Source organism: Euprymna scolopes, chromosome 41, assembly GCF_053919585.1.
Source record: "Euprymna scolopes isolate OS-2025 chromosome 41, ASM5391958v1, whole genome shotgun sequence".
NCBI lineage: Eukaryota > Metazoa > Mollusca > Cephalopoda > Sepiida > Sepiolidae > Euprymna > Euprymna scolopes.
Window position 1 is genome coordinate 29,068,111 of NC_136522.1, and position 22,225 is coordinate 29,090,335.

The following is a 22,225-nucleotide window of genomic DNA, read 5'->3' on the forward strand; positions in this document are numbered from 1 at the left end:
GAGATTACAGTTAAGATATCTGCAGTACAACGGGCTGGCCAAAACCCATACTGTTTGTCAGACAGAAGTTTAGCAGTTGTGAGGTGGTGGACAAGAGCTTGGTTAATTATGGATTCAAATATTTTGGCGAAAACATGGGGAGGCTGATGGTGGGGTAATTTAATGAGTCAGTTCTTTCACCAGAATTCTTGTAAACTGGCACCACAGAAACAATTTTCCAGCAGTCAGGAAAGCAAGATTCATTAAAGCATTTGTTGAAAAGTTTAGAGAGAACATGAGCAACCTAAGCTGAGCAATCTTTAATTGTAAAACCGAGATAAGATCAGGTCCACACGCTTTTGATGTGTCTGGGGTTTTTATGATATCATAGACTTAAGAAGGGGTTTTCAGATCATCTAGTGTGGTTTCTGTCCGCAGGTGAAAATCTGGGAGGGAAGTGTTTGCTGAATCCAAAGTAGAGTTGGGGGCAAATCGACAGGCAAGCAAATTATCCTTCTCGTTTGTTGTGCAAGAAACTTCAAGATTTCTGGATAGTGGGACGATTGTTGATTGCTCATTATTTATTATGCTATTATAGATTTTCCAGAAATCATGAGTTCCTAATTTCTGCACTTCAATACGTTTTCTGGTGGTTTTAGTATATTCTCTCTTGACTGTGGCTATTTCTTTCTTACAATTACTTCTAACTTCTATATACTTTTACCTATTTGTACTGGATTTATGTCAGATAAGTTTGCGGTATGCATACTGCTTTTGAGCAATGGCAGCTGCGCAAGTAGAAGTAAACCATTGGGGGGAGTAGGGTTTGCTATAGAACTTACGTGTTGGAACATGTGCTTCAATTGCTGCTTTGAACCATTCAGTAGTCTCATTTGAGCACTGTTCAGCAGGAAGAGAAATAATATTTCTCCATGGAGCATCTCTGATGTGATCCCTGATGGCATCCCAGTCATCTTTATTGTATTACTTTTTAGTTTTGAGCAATGGCTCTTCATCTTCGGGTGAAGAGTTTAAGGTGATGTCTATCATTATCAAATCATGATCAGAATGCCCGAGAAGGCAATGAGCATTTGTTACATAATTCTCAGGAACTATGGTCAGAAATAGGTCCAGAAGTGAGGCTTGTTGGATCTGACGAGCTGGGAGACGGGTCGAAAACGTCACTGTGTGTCAAGAAATGGGATATAGAACAGTTATGTGTGATGCTACCAGCTGTGTCAGTGTAGTCAGAGAAGCAAAGTTAATTATTGTGGTGGACATTAAATCACTAAATACATGTATTTGGGCGTGTGCGTCTAGGAATAGTGCTACATCTATGCTGTAAGGGACGTGATTGATTAGAGTTCAGTCTTGGGTCGAGGGAGAGCGATAAAGAAAGTATAAATAGCTAACGCTATGTTGTAAAGTTAGTTTAAAGCACATGAAGACCTGGTCATTTGATTCTAGTTTAGATTCCCTAATCATGGGAAGGTGTAACGAATATAGTCTTCAAATCCGTGCATGTGTCTGTCAACGTTCTTACGACAAAGTGGAAGATAACCAGACATGTTAAAGTGGTTAGAGGGGATGGAGGAGTACAAGTTAGTTTCACTTAGTGCAAAGATATCAGGGGAGTTAGCTAGCGGAAATGATTCTACTTCGTCTAAGTTAGTTTTACGTCAATAGATATTTGTAAATTCAAGCCTAAAGGGAGGAGGCAAATCGTTGTTCGAGTGTGTGTCTAGTTTAATCGTTATTTTGGATTGAGTGGTCATTTTAATTCGTGTTCATTTGGAGGTTTTTAAATGTTTTCTTTTGGCAAATGTGTAAAAAAGGCTTTTTTTTCTCTTTTTTCGATGTCTTAAATGTCTACAAATTAAAATCCATCACCCAAGAAAAAAAGCACCTTCCAAGAACTATGCCTATATCTCCCCTGCATTATGCATAATCTTAAATCGTCTTAATTCAATACTTAACTACATCCTTGTATTTTAATAATGAATTAATACTGTGTTTTTATTGTTACTTAACCAGTTTTGAAACTACTTCATCTAATCCAAATTAATACAAAATAATGAGTTTGCTCTCCATGCTGATTCATAATTACAAATCTACACGATCTAAACAACATACATTGCTTATACTCTATACTCTATCTATCTTATACTCTATCGCTACAATGATAGTTGATTCTTTCTCCCCCCCTCTCTCTCTCTCTCCTTTCCCTAGTTTGTTGTTCTTTTATGAATACGAATATCTTTACGAAGCAAATATATATTCTTTACGAAGCACACACACACACACACACACACACACACATATATATATATATATATATATATATATATATATATATATATATATATATATATATATTAATAAAGTAGCATTCTCCTCTGGAAAAATGTATTGCAGGTTTGCAACAACAGATGTCACATACAGATTCAATACAGTTAGACTAATAGCCACTATCTTATGTAGCTTTCAAACTTATTTGCAAACACATTCAATCATGATAATAAAATACGTCATTACATCCTAGGAGCAACATCATTACAATTGTAACATCGTTAGAGGAAGGGATACCTATTTTCCTTCTAAATATTTAGACTTACAAACGCAACTAGGAGGAAGTCTACACGTTCTACAGATTCTACGCTTACGCCACCCGTTACTGACTCATACATACACAGATATACCATTATCTTTCTCGTAGTTGAATAAAAAATAATAATGTTTTATTTTTTCCCTTTACCCATCTAATTTTACACATTAACAAATTTGTTAGGATAACACTTTCTTTTCTCATTCTGATCGCCTACAAGAGGAGGACGATGTTTACATAAAATATATATGCCGGGGTTTTATGAATAATGTTACCTTATTTTGTTTATATATTCCTACATTTACACATTCAGTTTTTCCTTTTTCGACACTCATTATATTCTTTTTTGACTTATGCATTTACTGAAGCGCATTGAAATAATAATGTGATTATTTAGAAACCCATTACAAAAATGAGGAAGGGATAGTGTTTTGCAACTATTGCATACTTCTACCTAACAAATTAATAACATATGCTTTAAAACTTAAATTTAACTGGAATATATAAATTTTAAAATAATTGCATGGTAATTCTGAGAATACATTCTAACATAAAAGGACACTTCGCTACAGGAGGCAACAATGTTAAAAAAACAAATACATACAAAATAATCGCTCAAAAACAGAAAATTAAATACTAGTAACCTTAAATTTTCCTAATGTTTCATAAATACAGGCAACTTATTTTTAACAATTCAGCATGTTAACATATATGCAGAAGTAAAAAATTATACATAGCGTCTTTTAACACTCAATACTCACACAATCATATAAAATTAAATCAACTTCTAAACATGATGCACTTTTACTAAAAACCTATATAGCATCTTTGAAGTCTTGATAATCCCTCAAAATTATACAAATTAAATACTGGAACCCTTAAAATTTTACTATGGTGAGCTCTAATAAAGGTTTGAGAATTATTTGCATTTTAACGCGCATTGCTAACACTTTCTTTGCACAGACGGAACTACCATAAAATGTAAACAAACATATATTGCTCTTTCCTTGCGCGGACGGAACACTCTCAAACTGTAAACACAGTATTGGTTTGGGAATGTAAATATGCACAAAATACCGACACGCTACTACCACCTTCCAAACGGTCCTAAAAAATTTATTTTATGGGTGCCGATATATATATATATATTTTTATTTTTAAGTGATTATCAAGACTTTAATGCTGATATATTAGTTTTTTGAGGGGGGTCTTTTTATTCCTGTTGACGATTTGATTTAATTTTATCCTTTTGTCCGATTACCTAGGCTTTAAAGCTGTGATTTATCATGTCGACACTTTCTTTTTAGAACTGAATAAACGCTTTCAAATAAGTTAAACCATCAAATATTATGCAGGTAGATTGTAAAGTAAATTTTATTGGCTGTGAAAACACTTATTTGTTATATATTTGCTTTTTTTACCACTTTTACTTTCTGTGAAGTATTTTATTTAATTCTCTTTTTCTGAATGATTATCGAGACTTTACCATGCTGAAATTATTACTGTATTATTTAGAAAACACATTTTTCACATGCAGAAGGGAGGGTGTTTGTAATCATTTTGTACTTTTACCTAACGAGTTAAAAATAAAAGAATATGACGTAAAACTGGAATTTAATTGTATATATCATACACTGGAGAAAGCAGGGGAGGGTAGTAGCTCTAGATATATCTGAAGCTTTTGACAGGGTATGACACGGTGGTCTTCTCAGGAAATTAGATCATATGGTACCACTGGAAAAATACTTAATATAATTAAATCCTTCTACAATAAGAGAAGAATCCAGGTTGTCTTCGACAGTCGTATATCTAAACAATATGATATAAATGCGACTGTACCTCAGGAGTCGACCCTTGTGCCTTTATTATTCATAATATTCATAAATAACCTCCCTGGTAAAATTGTCTCTGAGATGGATATATTTGCTGATGACACCACGCTCTATAACAGACACGAGGAGAAAACGAATGAACACATATCTAAGGCAATGGCAGAAATACTAGAGGAAGACCTCCAGTCTGTAGTGGAATGGGGACAAAAATGGATGGTTACATTCAATATTGCCAAGATTAAGATTGTTTCCTCCAATAATTACAAGACACCTTCTCAACCACCAATAGCCATGGCTAATGATACATTACCTGAAAGTACTTCTTTCAAACCCCTCTCCTTAATGTTTACAAGAAACATGAGTTGGAACAGATACACGTCCACCGCCGCTAGTGTCTGCTATTTTTCAGCGACGGTAGTGGCTACCAGCAACAACCTTAGTTTAATTTGTTTTCGATTGCGGGGGGGGGTACTTTAATGATTCTGTTCTGGATCTGTGACATGCTTCCACCAGGAAACGCCGGTTAATGGGTCATGCTAGTATATATATATATATATATATATATATATATATATATATATATATATATATATATATATATATATATATAGATCCAAAGCAAAAAAAAAAAAAAATTAAACAAAACATATCAAAATGTAAATAAAATGTTAACTACCAACAAATTTTTTCCGTGTGCAAAGTTTAACAAAAAGATATAGCACACCTCATTCACATTTGGGTGATTTTTTACCTACTGTTCTTGTGTTAAATATTTCTTTTTTTCTCCAGTTGACTTAAAATTGCACTTGTCCTACATTTATGCCTATTTTCTTTCACTTTTCTTTTCTCTTATAAAAGTCGGTCCTGGTCTACTCGGCATCAATTATGACACCATGTGCTACCCCACTCAACAACTCGCCGACCCCAATCTTGTGTGCCGTAGTTTTTTTCGTCTATCTTCTTATCTTATTATGGCTGTAGCATCATAGTTTCTCACACTGACATCCGCCGAGAGGAACACACGAGCTCATAAATCTAAAAATAAAATCAAACAAGGAAAACAAAAGAAACTCAGACTCTGATAGTTTACAAATATATTGGTTCAACTTTGGGTGTGTGTGTCACCACCGACCCTCACCACGGCTATATCTACTGGTGAGGCTGTTTCCATCAGTTGATTGATCAATTCATTTCCTCATAAGCTCCACGCCGAGAAATAAAAAAAATGTCGGCCTAGTTGTTTCTTAGTCAATAAGGAATGAACTCACACACACGAAATGCTCTCTCTCTCACCCTCTTTCTCTCTCTCTCTCTCTCTCTCTCTCTATATATATATATATATATATATATATATATATATATATATATATATATATATTAAGACCAGGACCACTAGTTAATAATAGTTTTTATCATATCAGTTGATATTTTTGATTATAATGAAATATTTTGCCTGACTTCCTAAACTCTTTAAAACGGTTACATGAGCGGCCTATCTCCATTGAAGTTTAAACACAAAGTAAGCGTTTATATATGATTTGTCTAATATTTGTCTTTCTTATGACTGAATTGTTTCACAGGAATTTGTCCAGCTGGAACGTTTCGAAACACTGCAAGCAATGAATGCGAAGATTGTCCTCAAGGTTATTATCAACCGAATGTCACCACCGGCTTGTGCTTTAAATGTCCAGAAAATTATACAACCTTATCGACACAATCAAAAAGCCCAGCAGACTGTACTTGTAAGTAAAATTTTCATAACAAACAAACATTACTCTCAAGTCATTCGTTGCAAAACTTCTAATTCAATCATGAGACAAAGTCGCGACTGTTTGGGGATTAACAAAAAACAAACACACATTTGTGTTAATAGCTGTGAGTCGCGTTTTACCGAATTAAGTTTGAAATACATTTATAGTTTTTACATAAATAAACGAAAGTAAATTTTATCTGTTGGTTTAAGCTAATAATTAAATATAAATTAAAGTAAAATAAATTAAATATATGTACTTAAAATGATATTTTTAAATACAAAATTTAAAACAATTTTATTACTAAAATCGATTAATAACGCCACGTTAATTATTAAAAAATACTTTTTCTTTAATTAAATGTGTGAATCATGCAGATACTTGAGTAGTTTTTCTTTGAATTAATGGTATTTATAAAAATTATGAGGGAATAAAAGTGTTGTAGAGGACTAGGATATATAAATCCTAATCCCGTTATAAAAGAAAATAATGAAACGAATGGAATGAAGGAAACAAAAACTTAATTACTGGATAAAATAAACGTGTCGTTTATTTACTGTTGAAAGAATGAATGTTTTAGATATAACACGTGTTCATGTCCGCGCGGGTGTAACCATCGTTTGTGGCGGGACTGGTAGTATAGAAGGAAAAAGAAAATCTGTGTTCATCTCACGTTCGGGTCACTATCGTTTGTTTGCGCATGGGAAGAGAAGTGAGTAATGTAGTGGAAATGGGAATGATAGTCCAGCGTGTAGACAAAGACAAAGATGGTAGGTCGACATCAGTAAAGCTGTGCGCCATGTTAGCAGTCAGCTACGCGAAAGTATTCTCAGGCACAAGTTGTATATATATAGAGAGAAAGAGTGAGAATGTCAATCCAGTTCATGGAGAGAGAAAGCGTATAAAGTGTACGTACGGTCTGTTAGCTTTTTGCCCTACGCATAGTGTCGGGTGGCGTGAGATGCACGGGCGCGTGCTTCCCAAAAGGGAGGTGGCTGGTTCGCTGAACCTCTCAGCTCGAGAGCTGGTCCGAAAAAGGAAGATGCTGCTTATTGCTCTTGCTTTTATAGGTGTTTCCGGTGGTCTTTTGCGCATGTGTGGATTTCCTTTGAAAGGGAAGTGACGTTGTCCATGTGTGCGTACATGTGCGTACGTTAGCGTGTGTGTATATACACGTGAATGTGAGTATGTACGCGAACGTGAATATATGTACGTGTGTGGATGTGGATGCGTACGTTTGTGTGCGCGTATGTATATGACAAGTAATATAGCTTGAGATGTGAATGTGTGTTTTTGTGTGAGACTAGAAAAGGCTCGCGCAGTGTATACAAGTCGGCTATTTGTATGAAGTAAAGCAGTGCACTTTTTGTATATATGAACCCAATTGTGAAAGAACAAACAGATAGGAATACGATTTAATTATATTAAAAAATAACACAACGCGGACTAATCGATGTTTCGATGATATTTATAATATATTCAGGAATTAAGACTGATGAAAATTGATTAAATGGAAGACAAATAAACTAAATGAAATATAACGTAAGGTAGAATGAAAGGACAAATAAAACCAAAATTTGGAGAAAAAACAGTTATTAGCAAAAGTGGCCTTAAACGACTACATCCGAGTGACTGTCGTTTAATCGTTATGAACTTCCATTTCTTGTAATAAATAACTTTACCAAGAATAAAACCAAAATTTGGAAAAAAAACAGTTATTAGCAAAAGTGGCCTTAAACGACTACATCCGAGTGACTGTCGTTTAATCGTTATGAACTTCCATTTCTTGTAATAAATAACTTTACCAAGAATAAAACCAAAATTTGGAGAAAAAAAACAGTTATTAGCAAAAGTGGCCTTAAACGACTACATCCGAGTGACTGTCGTTTAATCGTTATGAACTTCCATTTCTTGTAATAAATAACTTTACCAAGAATAAAACCAAAATTTGGAGAAAAAACAGTTATTAGCAAAAGTGGCCTTAAACGACTACATCCGAGTGACTGTCGTTTAATCGTTATGAACTTCCATTTCTTGTAATAAATAACTTTACCAAGAATAAAACCAAAATTTGGAGAAAAAAAACAGTTATTAGCAAAAGTGGCCTTAAACGACTACATCCGAGTGACTGTCGTTTAATCGTTATGAACTTCCATTTCTTGTAATAAATAACTTTACCAAGAATAAAACCAAAATTTGGAAAAAAAACAGTTATTAGCAAAAGTGGCCTTAAACGACTACATCCGAGTGACTGTCGTTTAATCGTTATGAACTTCCATTTCTTGTAATAAATAACTTTACCAAGAATAAAACCAAAATTTGGAAAAAAAACAGTTATTAGCAAAAGTGGCCTTAAACGACTACATCCGAGTGACTGTCGTTTAATCGTTATGAACTTCCATTTCTTGTAATAAATAACTTTACCAAGAATAAAACCAAAATTTGGAAAAAAAACAGTTATTAGCAAAAGTGGCCTTAAACGACTACATCCGAGTGACTGTCGTTTAATCGTTATGAACTTCCATTTCTTGTAATAAATAACTTTACCAAGAATAAAACCAAAATTTGGAGAAAAAACAGTTATTAGCAAAAGTGGCCTTAAACGACTACATCCGAGTGACTGTCGTTTAATCGTTATGAACTTCCATTTCTTGTAATAAATAACTTTACCAAGAATAAAACCAAAATTTGGAGAAAAAAAACAATTAGCAAAAGTGGCCTTAAACGACTACATCCGAGTGACTGTCGTTTAATCGTTATGAACTTCCATTTCTTGTAATAAATAACTTTACCAAGAATAAAACCAAAATTTGGAGAAAAAAAACAGTTATTAGCAAAAGTGGCCTTAAACGACTACATCCGAGTGACTGTCGTTTAATCGTTATGAACTTCCATTTCTTGTAATAAATAACTTTACCAAGAATAAAACCAAAATTTGGAGAAAGAAAACAGTTATTAGCAAAAGTGGCCTTAAACGACTACATCCGAGTGACTGTCGTTTAATCGTTATGAACTTCCATTTCTTGTAATAAATAACTTTACCAAGAATAAAACCAAAATTTGGAGAAAAAAAACAGTTATTAGCAAAAGTGGCCTTAAACGACTACATCCGAGTGACTGTCGTTTAATCGTTATGAACTTCCATTTCTTGTAATAAATAACTTTACCAAGAATAAAACCAAAATTTGGAGAAAAAAAACAGTTATTAGCAAAAGTGGCCTTAAACGACTACATCCGAGTGACTGTCGTTTAATCGTTATGAACTTCCATTTCTTGTAATAAATAACTTTACCAAGAATAAAACCAAAATTTGGAAAAAAACAGTTATTAGCAAAAGTGGCCTTAAACGACTACATCCGAGTGACTGTCGTTTAATCGTTATGAACTTCCATTTCTTGTAATAAATAACTTTACCAAGAATAAAACCAAAATTTGGAGAAAAAAAACAGTTATTAGCAAAAGTGGCCTTAAACGACTACATCCGAGTGACTGTCGTTTAATCGTTATGAACTTCCATTTCTTGTAATAAATAACTTTACCAAGAATAAAACCAAAATTTGGAGAAAAAAAACAGTTATTAGCAAAAGTGGCCTTAAACGACTACATCCGAGTGACTGTCGTTTAATCGTTATGAACTTCCATTTCTTGTAATAAATAACTTTACCAAGAATAAAACCAAAATTTGGAGAAAAAACAGTTATTAGCAAAAGTGGCCTTAAACGACTACATCCGAGTGACTGTCGTTTAATCGTTATGAACTTCCATTTCTTGTAATAAATAACTTTACCAAGAATAAAACCAAAATTTGGAAAAAAAACAGTTATTAGCAAAAGTGGCCTTAAACGACTACATCCGAGTGACTGTCGTTTAATCGTTATGAACTTCCATTTCTTGTAATAAATAACTTTACCAAGAATAAAACCAAAATTTGGAAAAAAACAGTTATTAGCAAAAGTGGCCTTAAACGACTACATCCGAGTGACTGTCGTTTAATCGTTATGAACTTCCATTTCTTGTAATAAATAACTTTACCAAGAATAAAACCAAAATTTGGAAAAAAAACAGTTATTAGCAAAAGTGGCCTTAAACGACTACATCCGAGTGACTGTCGTTTAATCGTTATGAACTTCCATTTCTTGTAATAAATAACTTTACCAAGAATAAAACCAAAATTTGGAAAAAAAAACAGTTATTAGCAAAAGTGGCCTTAAACGACTACATCCGAGTGACTGTCGTTTAATCGTTATGAACTTCCATTTCTTGTAATAAATAACTTTACCAAGAATAAAACCAAAATTTGGAAAAAAAACAGTTATTAGCAAAAGTGGCCTTAAACGACTACATCCGAGTGACTGTCGTTTAATCGTTATGAACTTCCATTTCTTGTAATAAATAACTTTACCAAGAATTCTTCATAAGCTTTAATTTCGGTTTCGATTATAGCTGATGCCACTTAATTCATCTATTTTTTAATGAATAATTTTACCAGAAGTTTTGGTTTCGGTTTCTATTATAGCTGCTAGCACTCCAGTAATCTATTTTTTTTAATAAATAATTTTATCAAGAATTATTCATAAGTTTTTAGTTCGGTTTCTATTATAGGTTTACCTATAATAGAAACCGAACTAAAAAAGCAATTCAAGCTTTTATATATATATATATATATATATATATATATATATATATATATATATATATATATATATACTATTTTTGAAATCACAACTTTATAATATATAAACATCGGATACGGATATATTTTTTTTATTTTTGAAATCACAACTTTATAACATATAAAAATTGATATACCATTAACTCTATAATTATATATACGAAATCGGCATGATTATTTTTTATTATTATTGCTACGATGGGCGTCCCTGCTAGCTTAGATAAATACTTTGCAGTTTTAACAAAAGAGCTACAATAATATCAGAGCGTCTCCATGTACACTCTGACATCAATATATTACATATGAATGAGTCCTCTGTGGAATTTCCATAGGTCTGGCTGGTTTGTATTATTATTATTTTATTATTGCTATTGGAGTTATTAGTATTACTATTATTAGTCCTTATTTTTTTATTAATAAAATTGTTATTGTTATTATGATTAATTCTATATTTACTATAATTACTATCACTGGTGTACTTTATATCCCTAACAGTATATTTCTTAGCATTTTATGCTTTTAACCTGCTAGAGTATCCCGTTTCCATATAGCACCATTTTAACACTATTCATCAACCCATTTCACCTGCCATCTTCAAATTTTATTGTTCATTTTCTATTTATCTTTACTCTAATTTTAAATTTTATCTGAAATAAAATGAGCATAAAAAGAAAATTTTATATTAAAGAAAATAATGAGTGTGAGAATATAAAAATTATGTTCTCACACTCATTATTTTCTATTTTATTTATTGCCTTGTGTGCGAGCGCCAAGATAGAGACGGAATGTGGACAGAAGCGTGGGTGGATGGAATCACGAGCTCGTCTAATGTTGCTTTTTCGGCTAACTGTTTGCTTCTCTCTTTTGCCTGTTTCTCTGGGCTATATATGTGACCTGCTCTCTGCAGATGCGCTAACCTCGGAAGATTGTGCGTCAAATAGTTGACTATTCCCCTCTGGCGACATCAATTTTGACAGTCTGACCTCAATAGTGCGTGTTGGCTACCAGCTGTCATGCATGCGTGTGCATGTGTGCACCCTCAACACGTTACATTCTATCCCTCTCCATTTTCAAAAGAAAATATTCACATATTCTTTTTTCTCTTTTCCTCCTTCTCGACGATCTCTGGCGCTAATACCATTATAAACTTCTTTTTTCTTTTTTAGAATAAAACAAAAAATAATTACTATACAAAAATAAATACAATAATGAAACTGTCCAATCAAAATCATATTAATGCATATTACGAGCCCACAGTTCCTTTGATAATTATATATATATATATATATATATATATATATATATATATATATATATATATATATATATATATATTCACAAATCAACAAAGCATAAATGTAACACAAAATAACCAACAATGAACATTGTACAACATTTAAAATCAACGCGGAAAGCATTCCATGGGCCACTTTCTCCTTCAGTATGATATGCGCATATTATTTTTTCTTTTTCATTGACATTTTTTCATTTACGTAAACATATCATCATATTCGTACATTTTTGTTTTAAAGATTGAACTGTTTTTTCTGCAAGCTGCAACCTGTGCGAATATCAATCGTATATACATTTTTTGACCCGTTACTGTCCTGTTAACTCAAGTCATTACAGTTTTATTATTAATATTCTTTTTTTTCCAAGAATAAGTTTTCTCTTTTTCTTTTGTTAAATGTTTTAATACGAGGAACACCCGATGCATGGTGAAAACCATTCGACAGTAACTGCGTTGTTATTAAGAAACTACCTTCTGCAGATAACACTCGTTGACTCCCGCGCGTGCTTACTGCTCGAGTTAATGAAAACAATTCATTTCTTTTGTTTTTCTCATAATTTTTTCATAACTCATTCTCAACGTTTCACATACTCTGTCGAAACAGTTAGCCGCAATTATCTTCCAAAGTATCACGGACTTTGAGAAAGAGTATTCTAAGGTATTTTACAAGATTGCTAAAAGAGAACATAAACCTTACCCAACCTCAACAATTCCCTCACACTTGTTTCTCTTTCCCATTATAAACTCCGATTCTACTCTGGCCCTTTCCGAACGGATGCTATTATCCCTCTTCAACCTCCGGGAGTGATACCAATAGGGAATAACTCACGTCCAACCTATTTCCAAATTGTCGACGTCATACTACGTGTCATTACTCTCCTCTCAATCAACAGTACGTCAGACTCCTTATCCGGCTTTTCCCGTTGATGAGATATCAGCTTCTCCCGTGGCTGAATCACTATCTGACTCATCGTACTCTCTCGTACTCCATCGTACTCCATCATACTCCCAATGTGGTCTTTCTTAATGGTATTGCCGTGTTAAGAATTTCCCATTCCTCCATCAACTTTGCCCGAAGATTTGCTATGGATCCCATCAACTGATCCTTAATTCTATATGAAACAGGGGCTGTTGTATCAATAACACACAATATGGTTTCCAACGTACATCTAGCCTCTGGTGGTTCTTTTAATAAACCAAATCTCCAATCTTAAAATCTACAGACTTTGTTTTCTTATTCAAGTTCGCTAGAACCCCATCTTCCAACGTAGACCCCTACTACCATGTTTCCTTCTCCAACATCAGGGGTCTACATTCCTACCTTCCAGAAGTTGAAAGCCAATTACAGGAGACGAAACTGGACATATTCTTTCTAAGCGAAACTGGAATGGGGCCGACCACTTCCCTATATGCGTTCATAATTAACGGATACTCTAACTTAACATCTAAAGCTGACCCCCAAGACCGCCATGGGCATGGAATATGTGCCTACATTAAAGATGACTTCCCGTGTGGCAGGGATATCTCTAGAGAAGATCCTAATTGACCTTATATGTGCTTCCGGGATGCACTTGCTTACACCACTGCATTTATATTTGCCCTCTATCGGCCCCATAACAGCGGAGTTACTATCTTTAAGAGTATATCTGAGAAAATAGACCACATCCTGTCTGCACATCCCTCGACTAACATTCACACCTGTGGTGACTTCAACGTCTATAACGTGAAATGGCTGACCCACTCAAAATAAGACAGACGATGAGGGGAGATTCTGTCATGATTTTGCCATTGCTTATGACCTCACTCAGATTGTTCGCGAGCCCACCCGTGTGCCCGATACTACAGGTTAGTATGCAAGCCTTGTAGACCTTTTTCTCTCTACTTCCCCTGAGCTATGTTAATGTTCCGTTCTTTCTCGTCTAGGATCCTCCGACCACTCTGTTGTATCAGTTAAGAAAAAATGAAATGTAATAAGTCCCCAGACGTACCCCTCCACCATATGTATACCGATACTCCATGGCTGACTGGGATAGCTTCCGTACATCTATATCTGATCTACCTCTCCATTCCATGTTTAAAATGGATGTGTCCTCTATAGTATCAGACCTGACCGAATGGTTAATTGTAGGCATAGACCGATTCATACCATCTAAAACATTCCAAAAAAAAACCTAACAGCCAGCCATGGTTCTCCCCAGAATGTGCTGCTGCCATCGCGCACAGAAATTACTTTTTCCGTAACTATCAACGTAATAGATGCACTGAGACTAAAGCTGCTTTCAGGAACGCCAGCAACCACTGTAAAAGAGTAATAAAAACTGCAAGACAGCTATATGCTCAGTCTGTTAAATCCAAAGTAGCTGATCAGTGGCTTGGTTCCCACCAGTTTTGGCAAATAATAAATAGTATCCTGAACAAAAGTGTGCGTTCTATACAAACCATTATCAATGGGTCAGAGGTCATCTCGTCAGCATCAGACAAGGGCAAATTATTTGCCAAAAACTTTGCAGCTAATTCTACCCTATGTGACGAAGGCAATCAACTCCCCATATTTCCTCCTGTAACACAGAACACGCTAGGTAACATACAAATATCTGTGCGTGAGGTCGCCAAGCTAATCAAGAACCTTGATTCCAGTAAAGCAACTGGCCTTGACGGTATCCCAATTATAGTGTTAAAAAATCTTCAACAGAACTTGCTCCCATACTTACGAATCTGTAAGCGTTGCCTTAAGGAGAAGAGCGTCTAGGAGAAGCCCCATGTTTTGACAAACTTCTGGGCTTGACCTTTACTCATAATCTGAAATGGAACATGTACATCAAGTCTGTTGCCAAGGTCGCTGGAAAGATGGTGGGATCCTTCTACCGCGTCAGGAGATATCTCACTACTGATGCAATTCTCTATCTATATAAAAGCCAAGTACATCCAAGGATGGAATACTGCTGCCATATCTGGGCAGGAGCTGCTAAAAACAGCCTATCCTGCCTTGACAGAGTACAAAATAGACGTAGTTGTTTAGTGGGGGATGCCCTTCTCTCTTTCCTGCAACCTCTCTCCCACACAAGAGACGTTGCGAGCCTATCTTTGTTTTATCGTTATTTCCATGGCAGGTGCTCGTCTGAGCTCCAATCTCTGGTCCCCCCTCGCCAATCTTTTATGAAAAACACCCGTATAGCTTAAACCACTGTCAAAAATTTTCCCCACTTTTTATCTGTGCCTAAATCAAAACGTATATTCCATGAACAAAGCTTCTTTCTTAGAACTGCACGCCTGTGGAACTCTGTTCCGTCTGCCTGCTTCCCACCTGACTACAACCTGGATGTATTCAAGTCCAATGTAAACAAATTCCTGATGAACCGCTCCCTTAAGTAGACACGTTATTAAATCTGCACACTAACTGAGTGGCTTCCGGGCCTTGATAAGTGGTGACCACCTTGTAAAAAAAAAAAAAAAAAAGCTATATTTTTTCCTAGCTTTCCGAATTTTATTCCTAACTAAAGCAAAAGATCGATGCATCTCCTGTTGAGCAATCTCATGTTGCTCATCACCATACTATACTCTACGAGGCATTCATATATTATCTCATGGCAGGATCACGTCTCTGTTGTAGAGCAAGTAGTATATTAAGCATTTCGTATTTCGCTAACATGGAATCTGACAGCCGCCAACATTTGGTTAATGTATATATCCCATGACTCTTCATTATTCCCGATCTTTTTCGCTAAAACGTCCTCTGAAATCTTTCTATTTTGTTGTTACTTTGGGGGGTGATCACATGACGTGGTCACATGAGGTCATCCAATGCCTTCTTCATCACTTTGTTAGCATTTTTAAGCCCATTGTCTGTTAACAGCCGGAGTAATGCCTCGAATTTGGGGAAAATTTCTCCCAACAACAACGTCACTATGTACTGGTTACCCGAAACTGTTTTTGGATAAAGCCTGGAAATATTCAACACATCCTCGTTCAAAACAAGGTCATGATTGATTATATTATTTCCAGAAGGGCTGTTTCGTGAAAGGAAAATGAGGCAGATTGCACTCCTGCATTCGAGCCTATTGCTTCCTCAGGTTTCTTATTTGGCACGGAATACATTTTCCTACGTATTCATTCCTCTTGTTAAATAAACACGACCAGGAATATTTTTGCTTAATGGCATGGAGTGTTTTTTCCATGCCCATGTGGCCATTATCATTATGGTATTACACTAACATGGGGCTAAAGCAAGAAGGTTGGATTGGCTTTGCAGGGCAGTCTGATTTGGTGAAGAGGATTGAACAGCCAATCTGTGCAAATGACAGAATTATGATAATGCACCTCCCTCTTGCATACAGTAGGTATATGAGGATTTTATTTGTATATGCCCCTACCATGGGCCATGATAAAGACACCATCATAGCATTTTACCAAGATCTCAGTCGTACCATTTCTTCTATTCCTTTATCTGAAAAGATCTTACTCATGGGTGATTTAAATGCAAGGGTGGGTAAGGATCATCGCACCTGGAACTCACTCGGCCAATTTGGTGTAGGCAGCGTCAGCAGTAATGGTCTGCATCTTCTCCATCTATGCACGCAGTTTGACCTTGCCAACTGTAACACTTTCTTCCTCTACAAGGAAGTCCATAGGTTTACTTGAACCCAGCCTCGTTCAAAACAAAAAAAAATTATTTCCAGAAAGATAGATTTGCAAGATATCTCTAGTGTACATGTTATGCGTTGAGCTGAATGCAGCACAGATCACTTTTTGATACGTAGGAAGCTGAAAATCTGTACAAGGATGAAGTGTAGGTAAAGTGGTGTTCAGATTCCCAGGCGGATTGATGCATCCAAGCTGGATGATTCAAGTGTACATGAAAAAAACTTCGATCTGTAGCTAATTCTACTGATTTTAATGGATCGTGGGCGCATTTTAAAAACACACTCTATGATATAAGTGTAGCTGTTCTTGGCTTCTGCAAATCTAGACATCAGGTTTGATGATAATGATTCTGAAATTACTAAAATAAGGTGCTAAAATTTAGTTGCATCATAAAATGTTATCTGCCTCTCATGAAAATCGGGAATCCCTTCAACAGTCACTTAACGCAAACAAAGGTCTTCTTCAAAGGCGACTCCACCAAATTAAAAATCAGTGGTGGGCTAAACTCGCCAACGAAATTCAGATGGCTTTCGATCAAAAAGACTCCAAATGCATGTACCATTTGCTTAAAAAATCCTTTGGTCCTCAAACACTGTCACCATCATCCCTACTCTCAAGTGATAGAACTGCTCTTATAAAGGATCTCAACAAGATTCTCCTTCGTTGGACTGAGCATTATTCTGATCTCTTTGACAACTCGTTGGATGTTGATGAAGACGTCATCGATGGATTTTTACCACGACAGAAGCTTATTCATGAAATGTTTGCGTTCTCATCTGACAACGAAATTAGAGATGCAATCAAGGAAGTAAATATTGGGAAGGCCATAAGGCTTGATGGTATCCCTGTGGAAGTCCTCTTATATGGGGGTGATAACCTTATTCATTAAATTCTTCATCTTATTACTGATGTCTTGAAAGGTGTTCCCATATATCAGGACTAGGTTGATGCAATTCTTATATCATTGCACAAGGTAAAGGGGTACAGGACTGACTGTGCGATTTATCGTGGGATAAGTTTGTGGGAAGCAGTTGGCAAAGTATTTTCCAGAATTCTACTCAATAGTTTGTTTAAGTATATTTATCCGTCTGTCATTCCAGAAAGTCAAAGTGGCTTTCATCCGAGCAGAGGAACCGTGGACATGATCTTCTCTGCCAGGCAGTTGCAGGAGAAATGTACTGAACACCATGTTCAGCTTTATCAGGTTTTTGTTGATTTAACCAAGGCATTTGATACGGTGAACAGAAATGCCCTATGGACAACTTTGGGAAAGTTGGGATGCCCACCTCAATTTCTGCGGTTACTCGGAGAGCTCTACACTAATATGAAGGCTCGCCTAAACTTCAATGGATGCCTATCAGAACCCATCTCAGTTGACAATAGCGTGAAACAGGATGATATACAAGCACCTACATTTTATTTATTTATTTTGCAACTACGCTTTTCTATGCCTTTAAGTATTATTTTCTGTGTTTTTTTTTGTTTGTTTTTGTTTTGCGTTTCAGAACCACAGGTAAAGTATTTGATCTTCGTCATTTTCATGCTTCCACAAGGGTCTTTCAGCACTTGGTTCGTGAATTGCTTTATGCAGATGACATTGATCTTGTGGCCCATAGTGAGAGAGATATGCATGGTATCATGGATCTGTTTTCAGGGGCCTGTGCGTCTTTTGGGCTTACTATTAGCCTTAAGAAGACTAAGGTCATTTCACACCTCCACCGGTAGTTTGTATATGGAACCAAATATTTTTGTCAAATACCAGAGGCTTGCCGTGGTTGACACATTCGTATATTTGGGTAGCACTCTTGTCAGAAACGGAACCATGGATGCTGAGGTAAACTATAGGATACAGCGTGCCACTAAGGCTTTTGGTAGCTTAGAGAAGCGAGTATTGTCTGACAAAGGTATAAACCCTTCGTACAAAGATCAATGTCTATCAATCTTGTATTTTATCATCTCTGCTTTACGCTTCTGAAGCCTGGACAACTTATGGTAAGCACATAAAAGTCATGGAGAGAGTGCATCAGAAATGTTTGAGACACATCATAGGTATAAGGTGCAACTCTTTTACACTTGATACGGGTGTCATCATGTTGATTATACACAGCCATCTGAGATGGGCTGGACATCTAACAAGGATAGATGACGAGAGATTGCCGAAGCGCCTGTTTTATGGTGAAATTATACAAGGAAAACGTCCACAACATAAACCAAAGAAACACTTTTAGGACAATATTTAGGATAATCTTAAAGCTCTCGGTATTGACGTGTCTAGCTGGGAGAGTTCTTCCAGTGATCGTGAAAAGTAGCTATCCGTGGTTTATCATGGTTGTGATAGCTTTGAGACGAAAAAATATGACCATGCAAAAATGAAGTGTGATATCCGAAAGAAAAAATGTCTCAGATATGTCAGCTTTGTCAGAGGCTTTTGTGCTGAACCACGTCTGTGATTTATGCGGTAAAATGATTTATCCGGAGTCTGTTTAGCTAGCCACAAGCGATCACATGGAAATCATTCTTTATTTGACGGGGAAAACACGGCGGAGCATAAATGTTCTATTTACTCTGTGATCTGCAAATCGAGTGGAGGCCTGAAGCGTCATAGTGGAGCAGCACGGGTTGGCGTCCCTCAATCTCAGCTAAAGTGTGACCTCTGCAATATACTATGTAAGAGCCACCTTCGTTCCCACAGAAGACAGAAAATGCATCTTGATCACATCTCCACACGTGTATATATATATATATATATGTGTGCGCATAAATGTATGCGTATATATATATATATATATATATATATATATATATATATATATATAATCAAATAAAAATAAATTATAAAATGTATTAAATAGAAATAACAAAGACCAAAATATTTTAAAAAGTACATGGACATGTATAAATAATAAACAATAAAGCAAAGGAAAGATGGTCTCCTTCTGTCAAGAAGTGACGATTACTATATATGGATATATACTCGTGCTGGTCAAAATAATAGAACATATATAAATTCATTCCGTTTGGGATAATTTTCGGCTTGTAAATTTTACATACTTGATATCTTATATTAAAATAACAATTGAAACTCTTTTTAATCATTTGAGGAGGTGCATATGGCAGACAATGAGTACTTTATTGTCACATTAGAAAAGTCAACGTTTCAATTTAATAGAACATTTTGTCGTTGAGTAATCTTAAACTAAAAAGATTTTGCAAATATTGTTTAAAAAGATTTTGAAAGCGACGTAATAACACTGTATAAGTATGGGTCGCTCTAAAGACATATCTTTGCCTGAGAAGCAGCGTATCTTTGATTTGCGGGCAAAAAGAAAAGACGCACATGTAAATAGCAATCAAGCTCGGGTGTTCAAGATCGATGATGACCAAAATGTTTCAGAAAGGTGCTGGCGGTGTTTTCAACAGGAATCTCAAGAAATGCGGACGAAAGAAAAGCACCACGGAAAGACAAGACCGGCCACTGTACAAGGTGGCAAAGAAAAGTGTGTTCCAATCAACAAGTCATATCACTGAAGCGTGGAAACAGGCTTCTGGTGCCGACGTTTCGAGGAGCACTACTTACCGAAGGCTCCGGCAACTAGGATACCGAAATCGTATAGCTGCCACCAAACCGCTCCTTAACAAGAAGCAGATGTTGAAAAGGCTGCGATGAGCAACTGCTCATCAAATCTGGACTCCAGACGAATGGCGGCGTGTGATCTTTTTAGATGAGTCTCGATTTTGTATCTCCTTCGGCGACCAAGGGCCACATGTTCAGCGAAGAACCATGGAACAATATAACCAAGAATGCGTTAAGAAGTCTGTGAAGTTCCCGCAGTCTTTCATGGTTTGGGGCTGCATGAGTGCTAAAGGTGTTGGTAATTTATGCTTCATCAAAGCATAAATGAAAAAATACCAAGATATCCTGGAAGCTAATTCACTGCCAGTGTTGGATAACCAGTTTGACAGGGAGGCTACATACATCATTTTTAAACATGACTTGGAACCGGCACACTCTGCCAAGACCACGTCTCCCTGGCTCCGAGAACGATCGATCCCTCTTCTTGAAAGCCCGGCGAACTCGCCAGATTTGAACGTTATTGAAGTCTTGTGGGGCCAGATGAAGAGGAAGCTATGCAAGAAAAAAACCCTACTACCCTTGCATCCATGAAGATTACAATCCAGAATTCAGTGTCTACAGAGAAACTTGTTGATTCCATGCCCCGGCTAATTAATGCTGTTATCAAGATGCTGCTACTAAATATTAATTAATTTTATTTATATTTGTGTTTATAAAAATTATTTTGTTTACTTACCTGCCTTGTTCTATTATTTTGAAACACGAAATATTCAAAAACTGACATTGCAATTGATATAAAAAGAAATTCTGTCGTAAAACAACTATTTCTGTTAGTATGGCATGATAGGGATATTTTAGCACCAATTACATCTCACAGATTGTCCTCAATAAGAATTCAACTCCAAAAAACATAATGTTCTATTTTTTGACCAACACGAGTATGTATATATGTATCTTATGTATCTGCATATGCATATATATATATATATATATATATATATATATATATATATATATATATATATATATATATATATGCATACATATATATGTATTAGATCTATTAAAAGATTTTTGCGGTTTTCAACTTTTAAATTCAGGTAAACATATCTCGGCTCAAACAAAAATTTATTGATGAAAATACACATAATCAGAATCAACACACTTCTGGCAAACAAATGTATTCATGCCAGTAACGTAAACATTTTGAGTTCTGGTGGTGATGAAGTTGCTAAATGCGTTTTTGATATAGCTTAGGTTTTTAAAGCATGGAGTTGTTGAGATGCTTAAAAGGGTAGTAGTCGCTAGGTAAAAGGCCTGGAGAGTATTGCGGATCGGGCAGTTTCGTAGTCAATGTTCAGGCAAAAAATTCTGTAAGAAGGTTCACCATATTGGCGAAAGAAAGCTCAAGAGTTTTCCGTTGCAAAATAAAATCCACCCTTTATTATGTTCAGTAACTAATTTGCATAATAGCAAACAGACTTTTTTTCTTGTCGGACTAACGTTAATATTACGGGTAATATGCTGTAAACGACTTATCTTCTGTTGCATAGCAAAAGTTGTCAATCGCACTCTATATTAAATCCTGTGAAAATACGGTATTGTTATCCGCACGCGGATTGTTTTTAGGATTTGGGAAAGTAACTCCCCCATATGTTGTTGACGATCAACCTATAGTTCTACCAATCGTTTTTGTTGGTTTCGCGCTGTATAACCTGTAGTTTTACAAATCGATTTTGTTGGTTTCGCGCTGTATAACCTGTAGTTTTACAAATCGATTTTGTTGATTTTTGTGCTGTTTAACATGAAGTTTTACCAATCGTCTTTGTTGATGATATTCATGTTGTATAAGCTGTAATTTTACTAATCATTGTTGCTGA

General features: G+C 35.6%; 1 protein-coding gene across 2 annotated transcripts in view; it reads left to right on the plus strand.

Annotated features, from left to right (window-relative positions):
- Window positions 1-22,225, plus strand: part of LOC145266452 (uncharacterized) — a 582,076-nt gene that overhangs the window by 470,459 nt on the left and 89,392 nt on the right. For both annotated transcript variants that reach the window (XM_080122128.1, XM_080122127.1), the window contains exon 36: window positions 5,997-6,158. In XM_080122128.1, coding sequence (XP_079978254.1) covers window positions 5,997-6,158 — 162 coding nt within the window. The remainder of the gene's footprint in view (window positions 1-5,996; window positions 6,159-22,225) is intronic.